The 10316-nt window shown below is 38.3% G+C and overlaps 2 protein-coding genes across 3 annotated transcripts; one reads left to right on the plus strand and one right to left on the minus strand.

Annotated features, from left to right (window-relative positions):
* Window positions 1-582: 582 nt before the first annotated feature.
* LOC106318520 (ethylene-responsive transcription factor RAP2-11-like) lies at window positions 583-1579 on the plus strand. Its single transcript, XM_013756535.1, has one exon. It carries the CDS (start codon window positions 792-794, stop codon window positions 1557-1559), a length of 768 nt encoding a protein of 255 aa, XP_013611989.1. The 5' UTR covers window positions 583-791; the 3' UTR covers window positions 1560-1579.
* A 30-nt stretch (window positions 1580-1609) lies between these two features.
* Window positions 1610-3678, minus strand: LOC106318519 (tubulin alpha-3 chain). 2 transcript variants are annotated; one of them, XM_013756534.1, is made up of 6 exons: window positions 3443-3678; window positions 3145-3359; window positions 2860-3059; window positions 2277-2785; window positions 2066-2188; window positions 1610-1983 (listed from the first exon to the last, which is right to left on the minus strand). In XM_013756534.1, the coding sequence occupies exons 1-6, from the start codon at window positions 3553-3555 to the stop codon at window positions 1635-1637; spliced, it is 1509 nt and encodes a 502-aa protein (XP_013611988.1). In that variant the 5' UTR covers window positions 3556-3678; the 3' UTR covers window positions 1610-1634. The 2 variants fall into 2 exon arrangements, with proteins under 2 accessions (XP_013611988.1, XP_013611987.1); XM_013756533.1 differs by having other exon boundaries at window positions 1649-2188; window positions 3443-3677.
* Between the last annotated feature and the right edge of the window lie 6638 nt (window positions 3679-10316).

Raw genomic sequence — 10316 nt, forward strand, 5'->3', positions numbered from 1 at the left:
GGCATGTGCCATGAAATGTATTATAGACTAACTAGAGATAGATAAACAACATTATGTTAGACTGCAGTGCGGTTCCAACAGTTATAAAATATATATAGTATAAGTAAAAATTTTTGTTATTGTTAAATTGCGATGCGGTGCAGGGGCGGGGCGGATTAAAACACTCAAATCCTAAGAATCTTATCGATAGGTGAGGGCTGTCCCGGTTGATATTTACTAGAGAATTAAAACAAACCGAGTAAAAGAAGAGCTTTCAGTCACACTACCAAAACCGCAAAAAGAAACAAAAAAGTGGAGAAGTTCCGGCAAACTGCGAGACGTTAAAACAAAGTTAAGACAAGACAACACTAGTTCACTGTTTTCAGGTAACAATCCATTAGCGACTTGCATGCTGCTTAACGCCTCAACAACCAGCACCATGCTTCTTAAGTGTAGATTTTGGTCAGCTTTGCATTTTCAAAAGTCTCTTCTTTTCTTGGTGAGGCCTCCCTCTACTTACCAAGCCTTCAAAATCAGACACATCATATTTGTTTTTGTACATTTTTTATATTAAGAATTAGAAAATGGTGCGCACGTAATTAATACATGGAACCCACATAACAAAAAAACCTCTGAATCATTCTCAAAGAGTACATCCATCACTAAAATAAACAAGAACAAATCTTCAGAAAGACGAGCCACCCACTAAGACTTGACCTCAAAACATACAAGCACAGAAATGAAAAACTTAAGTACATCCCTATAAATACTTTCATATCTACTACGTCTATTTACAGATTCATACTCTAAAAATGGATAATAAAACAACTCAAAAGCAGAAAACAAAAGAGAAGAGCAAAGGTAACAAAAACAAGACCAAGTTCGTGGGAGTTAGGCAAAGGCCTTCAGGAAAATGGGTGGCAGAGATCAAAGACACGACACAAAAGATACGAATGTGGCTTGGAACCTTTGAAACCGCTGAAGAAGCTGCTCGAGCCTACGACGAAGCTGCCTGTCTCCTCCGTGGTTCCAACACGCGCACTAATTTCGCAAACCATTTCCCAAACAACTCACAGTTGTCTTTGAAAATCAGAAACCTCCTTCACCAGAAGCAGACCATGAAACAACAACAACAACAACCTAAACAAAACAAACCCGTCTCTTCCTTTGCAGAATGCGGCATCAATTACACTTCCAATGCTACTACTCTCACCTCCACCACCACAACTACCACAGTGTTGCCGCTTAATAACGTGTACCGCCCTGATTCATCGGTCATATCACATCCAGAAGCCGACAGTGTCCAGCTTCCTTACACTTGGCCCCTTGTCTCTGGATTCAACCATCAGGCTCCGTTGGCTCAAGGAGGGGAAGAAGCACATGGGCATCTCAACAATCAAAACTCAACCGATCAACATTTGGGTCTAGCTGACATCGAAAGACAGATATCTGCATCACTATATGCAATGAATGGAGCTAACGGCTACTATGACAACATGAGTACAGAGTATGCGATTTTCGATCCTACTGATCCCATTTGGGATCTCCCTTCACTCTCTCAACTCTTCTGCCCTACTTGATCTCATTCTAAATTTCCTTGTTAATTCATGTTATTTTGGATCCATGAATGTAAAGTAGAACACATCTCTACAATGTCAAAAGACTGTACCTAAAGCAAAAAAAAATGGACATTGTAAGAAGATAATGAAAGGTTTGGTACAACAAAAGGCTTGATAATGAACTCTGGTGTAACTCACAATGGTCGACTTACCAAATGAATTGAACCGAGATAAAAACAGGGAATGCAATGAATTAAAAAGAAACATGTAACCAACAAGAAACAGAAATCTGAATAAACGTTTTAATTGCACATCGCTCGAGAGAAGAAAGTGGTCAGTAGTCTTCACCTTCGTCTTCTTCATCGTCTCCACCTTCAGCACCCACCTCTTCATAGTCCTTCTCCAGTGCGGCCAAGTCTTCACGTGCCTCAGAGAATTCACCTTCCTCCATTCCTTCACCCACGTACCAGTGAACAAAGGCCCTCTTCGCGTACATGAGATCAAACTTGTGGTCGATCCGTGAAAACACCTCCGCAACTGCTGTGTTGTTGCTGATCATGCACACCGCTCTCTGAACCTTAGCGAGGTCACCTCCTGGGACAACTGTTGGAGGCTGGTAGTTGATTCCGCATTTGAAACCAGTAGGGCACCTGCAAAACAAAACCCATGCCATAAGAAGTGTGTTTACAAAAGCAACATGAAACAATAGCAACATATTTCAGTTTGTAAGATCATTACCAGTCGACAAACTGAACAGTCCTCTTGGTCTTAATAGTACCAACAGCAGCATTAACATCTTTGGGAACAACGTCCCCACGGTACATCAAACAGCAGGCCATGTATTTCCCGTGCCTTGGGTCACACTTGGCCATCATGCTAGCTGGCTCAAACACAGCATTAGTGATCTCAGGGATCGATAGCTGCTCATGGTAGGCCTTTGCGGCCGAGATGACCGGAGCGTAGGACGACAGCATGAAATGGATACGGGGATAGGGGACAAGGTTGGTCTGGAACTCAGTGATATCCACATTGATGGCTCCATCAAACCTCAAAGATGTTGTCAAGGAAGATATGATCTGGGAGATCAACCTGTTGAGGTTCGTGTAGGTAGGCCTCTCAATATCAAGGGATCTGCGGCAGATATCATAGATGGCTTCGTTATCCAAGAGGACAGCAACATCGGTGTGTTCGAGTAGAGAATGCGTTGAGAGAACACTGTTGTAAGGCTCTACAACAGCAGTAGAAACCTGAGATAAAAAAATTAACTAATCAAAACCAACAAGAAAACAAACATTTAATGAGTTTCTATCTCGAAAGGTACCTGAGGAGAAGGGTAAATGGTGAAGCCAAGTTTAGACTTCTTTCCATAATCAACGGACAAACGCTCTAACAACAGAGAACCCAAACCAGAACCAGTTCCTCCACCAACAGCGTTAAACACCAAAAACCCCTGCAAGCCGGTACAGTTATCGGCAAGCTTCCGCACACGGTCAAGACAAAGGTCCACAATCTCCTTACCAACTGCAATTACACAACTTTCAAATCACAATTTTGAATAATCACTAACTAAGAAGAAACAGACAAAGGAAATGTTTTTCTTTCTCACCAGTGTAATGTCCTCTTGCGAAGTTGTTAGCAGCGTCCTCTTTCCCAGAGATAAGCTGCTCCGGATGGAAAAGCTGACGGTACGTTCCGGTACGGACTTCATCGATAACAGTAGGCTCCAGATCAACGAAGACGGCTCTGGGAACATGCTTTCCAGCACCAGTCTCGCTGAAGAAAGTGTTGAAAGCGTCGTGCGCAACACCAACCGTTGTATCACTGCCCAATTAGCCAAGAGACGGTTACTATTAGATTCGTCTCTCAACAACAAAAATGGAGAAATTAGGTTAGAAGATATATACCTGGGCATCATGCCGTCGGGCTGGATCCCATGTTCGAGGCAGTAAAGCTCCCAGCACGAGTTTCCAACTTGGATCCCTGCTTGTCCTATATGAATGCTTATGATCTCCCTCATCTTACGCTCACGGCAGAAACCCTAATTGTCTTCGATCGTCTGCTTCGGAGGAGGAGGGAGATGAGCGGCGACGAGATCTTCTTTTTTTCTGTTTTCCTTTTTGTTGCTCCGTTAGGTTTATATCAATTAATGAGATTTGATAATTCATTGGGGTCCGCCGAGATGTGCCAGCCTGCCTTGGGTCCTACGGTTTCGCTTTTGTCCGATTATGGATTTCATTTCGTAAATAATTCCCACTGGGGATGTCTTTTTGGTTCTTTTGTGTTATTTTTGAAGATTTTACACAAAGGAAAAGTATCATTTTGGTATCTACCATATCATAGATAGTAATAGTTCATTTTGGCAGCTTCATCAAGAGAAGCATTCTTTTGGTTATTAAAGATTGAGTTTAAGCATTGTCCGAGAAGGGTCGGGTTCGGGACATGTGAATTACTTTGGACGAATAATCATTGAGTTCCATTTGATATGTGTGATTGGAGACAACTATTCTCACGTATACGACTAAAATTGAGTGACTATGATAATGAATGTTGATAATTTAGAGATCATGAGTATTTATAACAAGGAGTTACACAACCATAAAACTAACTAAGACAAATCTCCTAAGAACATTTCAAACTTCACTCCATAATTTACTCAAAAATAGAGTTTTGAATAAAAAATTATTCAACTTTGTTCTATTTTTGAATAAGAAATGCTTCAAATTCATTTTATTATATAATTCATTTTTTTTGTACTACCTCCTTTTTCTAACTCTATAACGAAGTAAACATAAATTTATTTTATAAATGGAGTACTCTTATTATTTTTGTTTTTTTATAACGTCTTTCTTATTCATCAATGAAAGTTTACATAGTCATTATGTAGATCCAATGTGATAGAGGGAGGTACGTAATAGTGAAAGTACAAGGAAAAGTCAAAAGGAATTTGTTGCTTCGCCATCTTGTCTGCAGCTTTGTTACTCTCTCTGGTTGTCCATGTAAACTCTACCTCATTGAACTTTTGTTTTTACCATAAAACATCTATTATCCAGTTATGACCATCAAAATGTAGAAAACGACGATTCAGTGTATCTATCACCTTTTTGCAATCACTCTCGAATATTACTCTTTGATATCCTTTACTCCAAGCATGTTGCATAGCCATTACTATTCCTTGTACCTTGCTTTCAAACGAATTATTAACTCTTCTTCCCATCCCTTGTGCAGCTCCTTTGTAGCATCCATCCTCATCTCGTAATATATCAATCCACTCTTGCTTGGTGTTTGTGAGTTAATAAATGAACTATCAACGTTACATTTCAGCCAACCTCTTTTTGGTTGTTTCCATTGGTTCCTTCGATACTGTACTTGGTCTCTCTGTTGAAAGCTCTCTGTAGATTCAGTAATATTATCTTTCCACTCATGAGCATCTCTCCATGCTTGATGCAATATCCACCTCCAATCTAAATGTTTCCTTTGAAATATAAGGATGTTGCGGCTTTTCCATAGTCTCCACATGATCCAAAATGGAAGGTTTTGAAAATGCGCTAACCTTGTATGTAGATAGCATTGTAGACATGATTCAATTTTTTCTTCCAGGGAAGCCAAAGGATCAGTGAATATTCTATTATCTATCCTTGATTCCCACCATGCTGCTTGGGCATACGGACAATCAAATAGAAGATGCTTCTTTGTTTCTGGTTCTGGACAACACCGTCTACAAATGTCATCAGTAGTAATATGTCTCCTCTTTAAGTTGCTTCCAGTGGCTAGACTTCGTGATAATGATCTCCAAATAAAATGATGGAGTTTTGGTGGCATCTTAGTCTTCCAAAGTCTTTTTTTGAGGTCGATATTACCATATGTTGGTTGGATCCCTTCTTCCGTTGGAAGATGAGTACTCAACCAATATCCAGACTTTATTGTGTAGAGTCCATGTTCAGTATATTGCCAACCAAGCATATCAAAAGTTGCAGAGCTGGAGATCTTGATCTTCAGTATTTTTTCCACATCCTCATCAATAACTTCTTCTCGTAGCTTCTGCTCATTCCACCTATCTCTAGTTTCATTGAAGAACTGATTAACTTTACCAGCTCCCACTATTCCTTCTCGCTGTCTTGGCGGTCGAGGTAAATGATCAGGAATCCAAGGGTATGTCCATGTGTTAATAAAACTACCATCTCCAATCATATATCTCAATCCCTTTGCAACAACTTCTCTACCAAAAATATTAGATTTCCAAGCGTACAAAGCTTTCTTTTTTTGTACCGCAGTAAGTATGTTGCCATCTGAGAAATAACGAGCTCTCAAGATTCTAGCCATTAGACACTCTAGATACTGCATTATTCGCCATACTTGCTTTCCAAGTAAGGCTTGATTAAATTTCTCCAGATCCCTGAATCCAAGCCCTCCTTCTCTTTTAGGTATGCAAACTCTCTTCCAAGAATACAAGTGCATGCCTTTTTTATCACATGCACTTCACCAGAACTTAGCAAGGATGTTATTTATAGCTTCACACACTTCTTTAGGTAACCTAAAGACATTCATGGAGAAGATTGGCATTGCAGTGCTATTGATTTCAACAAAACTTCTTTACCTCCATGAGATAAATTCTTCTGACTCCATCCATGTGTTACAGATTTAACCTTATCCACAATGTAGGCAAACATATCACCTTTTTTGTTACAAAATTGTTATGGCATACCCAAGTATTTAACATTTCCTCCCTCATTATGTATTCCCAGTAAGGTCCTCTTCGTATTCTTGGTGGCAGCTGAGACTTTGTGACCAAATGTGATCGAGGATTAATTGAGATTAATAGCCTGACCCGAAACAGCCTCATAAGTGTGAAGAATAGCTTTCATCTTCCGGCCAGCACATGGATTTGCCATACCAAAGAATAATGAATCATCTGCAAACAACAGATGATTAACAACAGGGGCCTGATTTGATATCTTTATTCCTCCCAACGACCTATCTTCCATAGCTTTATTCATCATATGTGAGAGAACCTCAGCGCACAATATAAATAAATAGGGAGAAAGTGGGTTTCTCTGTCTTATACCTCTCTCTGGCGTGATGAAACCCTCAGGCGAAACATTGATAAGCACAGAGAAAGTAACTGTTGAAACACAGGTCATAATCCACTGGATCCACTTGCTATTAAATCCCATCCTCCTCATTGTCTCTTCTAGGAAAGACCACTCTAGACGATCATAAGCTTTGGTGATATCTGTTTTTACTGCCATGTAAGAGGTTGCTTGTCTTTTCTGGGCCTTCAACGAATGAAAGATCTCATGGGCAATGATGATATTATCAGTAATAATTCGCCCTGGTATAAATGCTTGTTGATTCTCAGTAATAAGGTTGTGGAGATGCTTCTTCAGCCGGCTGACAAGAATTTTGGAGATAAGCTTATAGGCTACTTTACATAGCGTTATAGGTCGGAAATCAGACATACCAGAGTGTGGGTAGACTTTAGGAATAAGACATATGTTTGTGTGGCTGAGCTGTCCATCAAAGACATCCTCTAATTATTTTTGTTTATTACTTTATTTTTCACTCTAAAAATAAAGTCTGATTTAATTAAACCAAACTAAATGATGTAGTTACTCCTATATTAAATGAAATTTGAGTTTTATATTAGAGATGCTCTTAATTCACATTCACCTATTGGTTGGATTGGTATGAGGTTACCAATATCAAGCGTTGAATGAAGCACATGACACAAGCCTTTATTAGACCCAAAAATATGAACTAATGCAAGTCCATGATATTAGTCCATCTCGTTAGGTTTTTAGCAAATATTCATGTATATACATTTATATTTATATATATGTAATGAACACCAATGTAAGGTAGCCTTCAACCTAAAGAATTGCTCAAGAACTCTCCTCTTTCTTTTTCTGTTTTTAATCTAAAAAGTCTTTGATTTTGGTTTTCATCATTTATTTTTCCTTTTTCTTCCTTTTGCATAAAAAACTAAACTCTTCATGAGCTATTCCAGTTTCTTTTTATTTCCTCTCTTTTGTTAATTTTATAGAAGTAGATTAGATTTTTTTACACCAGGAACCCCATCTCTTGGTTTGTAGTTCATGCATGGAGAAACACACAAAATATGTGTTGCTTGCAGCTCAAAGTTACTATGCTATTGAATCAGCCCACTTAGAGTCATAATCTCAGATGCTCTTAATGAGGTAAAAAGTATTCTAGCATACTCTTACGAATTCTGGCGTACTCTTTTCTATTATGATACTCTCTAGGAGTGTGGTTAATGTCGAAAGTGCCCCTGACCGATTTAAACTTAAATTAATGAAATAATTAATTAATTGAATTCTCTTCTCTCTCTCTCGAGCCTCCACTGCCCTCGATCCTCTCTCGTCCTCGTCGTGGTGTTCTTCCGAGTTCCTCGCTATCATCGAATTGCTAACTCGGTTTCGTCGCTTGGATGCTGAATCATTGAGATATTGATTCGTTTTGCAGGGTATGTCTCAAATCATTTTAGAATCGTCATCCACCATAGACGATTAACTCTATTCACAGGGATTCCGATTTGGATAGAAGATTTCATATTTGTGTATGAACTAGTCGAGGATCGAAAAGTTTGGATGGTCTGTTTATTAGAAAATTCGATAATCAACAACTGTATAATTGCATGTCGGGAATCAAAGCTGATTACAATTTGGAATTGAAGACTCGGTTCGTAGTAATGGAAAATTTATTATTCATTTGTGTATAAGGATCGGAAAGTGTGGATGGTCTGTCTATTACTCAATTGGATAATCAACAACTGTATGATTGAATGTCAGGAATGAAAGGTCGATTGAATCAAAGAAAGCTGATTACTATTTGGTTTTCAGAGAAACATCTAGAACTCTGAAACTTGGGGAAACTTGGTTAGATTATACGGGCTGATTACTGACAAAACTCTGTAACATGGTATAACGAAGTATAACTTTAATGGTATAATTGTATAACCATGTGTAACTTTAATGGTTTAATTTTTTTATATTGCAGACAATGTGTCTTTTTTCGACGAACATACACTTTGATTATGATGGACATTATTCGAAGGCTGGAGATGATTATGAATGGATTTCAACCGATGTTAGTTTGTATGCTATATCCTTTAAGACATCACCATTGGAGGAGATCACTTATTCATTATTGAAAGAGAGGATATGCAAGAAGATGAGAATAGATCCGTTAACGAAGAAGCTCAATTTGGGTTACATTCCATTGGTAGTGGAACCTAAGAGGCAATCATATATTTTGGATGATGAAGATGTGTTTGTTTATCCAACATCAGTGGATAGAGAACAAAGAAGAAGTATTTTGCATGTGGAAGACATCCAAGAATTGTAAATAGTTCAAATAACCGAGCAACTATCAAAAGTTGGAGAAAGCTCTTGTAGTAGGAATTATAGCGAGCGTGAGAGTGGATATGGAGAAGAAGATAATGTGGGCACTAGTTTGGAACACAATGAACACCCCCAGAAGAAACATAAGAGGAGTAGGTTGTAAACCTTTTGCTTTCAGTTTTGATGTGAAGTAGGTTGTAAGCCTTTCACTTTCAGTTTTGATGTTTTTATCGTATGTGAACGTTGTGAGGTGAAATTTGTATTTGTGTGTTGTACAACCAAGTGAAACTTTTTTCCTTTACTGGTATAACTACGATAGGTAAACTGAGTAATATGATTGTAAATTCTAAACTTGTTAATAAGTCATGGAAGTAATAAGATTGTGATTTATTATTAAAATTATGATTTAATCAGAATTATAAATTTTTTATTTCATTGCTTGTTAGCAATCATTTAGGAAATACACTGAGCTCTCATAGCTTTTTCGTTAATACTCACCTAGTTACTTTTAAAAATTTGCTAATGGTAGGAAATCAAGTTTATGTGTACATGATCGTATGAGAAATGAACCAAGGAAACATAATATAATTGGTATAACTATAAAATCAGTCATTCAAGTAGAGTAAAACTAATATAAATGGAAATAATTGAAAGGTACAACTTTGATGTTTTCTGTAAAACTAAAAACTTGGTGAAACTCCGACCACGAAAATCCTTGGATAAAATTTCCCGCCCAGCTTTTTGAATTTTGAATTTCCCTCTTCCCAATTTGATAAAACCCCAAAATCGTTTAATCGAAGTATTAAAGACCTTTTTTTTTGTTTTCCCCATTCGCTATCTTCTCCTTTCTCTCTCTTCCCTAATTTATCTCTCTCCCATTCGAACTCCCCCCAACCCCGAGAGAGAAATAGTGGAGATGTCCGCTTCATCTTCCACGACCGGTGGTCGGAGACAAGTACGAACTCCGGGAATACCTAGTAAGTGTTGGTGCGGGGTGGGCATCACCGAGCTCATCTCCAAAACCAATCAAAACCCATATCGCCGGTATTATCAGTGTATCTGCGGCGTCACTAAGGGTACATCCGTTTAGCTTTTGTTATTGAAGGCTTACTCGTTCTTCTTTTAATTGGTACATTTAATCCGTTGTAGCTTGAGAACGACAATCACGTCTTCAAATGGATTGATGAAGCTTTCACCGATGAGATACAACAGTTGGACAACCAAGTTCGAATGCTAAAAGAAGAAGTTCAATTTCTTAAAGCAACAATAAGGAGTGAAAGTGAACTAAGTGAAGGTCCCAAAATAATGGAGCCCAAGATAAAGATATCAGGAGGTTGTGTTATTCTTGTTGTCGTTTTAGTTCTAGGAATTAAGATGTACAAGAAGTAATTCCTAAGAGACTTCCAGCTACTTTCTGTTT

This window comes from Brassica oleracea, chromosome C9 (assembly GCF_000695525.1).
Source record: "Brassica oleracea var. oleracea cultivar TO1000 chromosome C9, BOL, whole genome shotgun sequence".
NCBI classification, from domain to species: Eukaryota; Viridiplantae; Streptophyta; class Magnoliopsida; order Brassicales; family Brassicaceae; genus Brassica; species Brassica oleracea.

Coding starts and splice junctions, on each gene's coding strand:
- LOC106318519 (XM_013756534.1), bottom strand. CDS start 3,555: ATGAGGGAGATCATAAGCATTCATATAGGACAAGCAGGGATCCAAGTT. Junction 3,060..3,144: donor CGCAAGAGGACATTACACTG/GTGAGAAAGAAA, acceptor GTGTAATTGCAG/TTGGTAAGGAGATTGTGGAC. Junction 2,786..2,859: donor CCATTTACCCTTCTCCTCAG/GTACCTTTCGAG, acceptor TTTTTATCTCAG/GTTTCTACTGCTGTTGTAGA.
- LOC106318520 (XM_013756535.1), top strand. CDS start 792: ATGGATAATAAAACAACTCAAAAGCAGAAAACAAAAGAGAAGAGCAAA.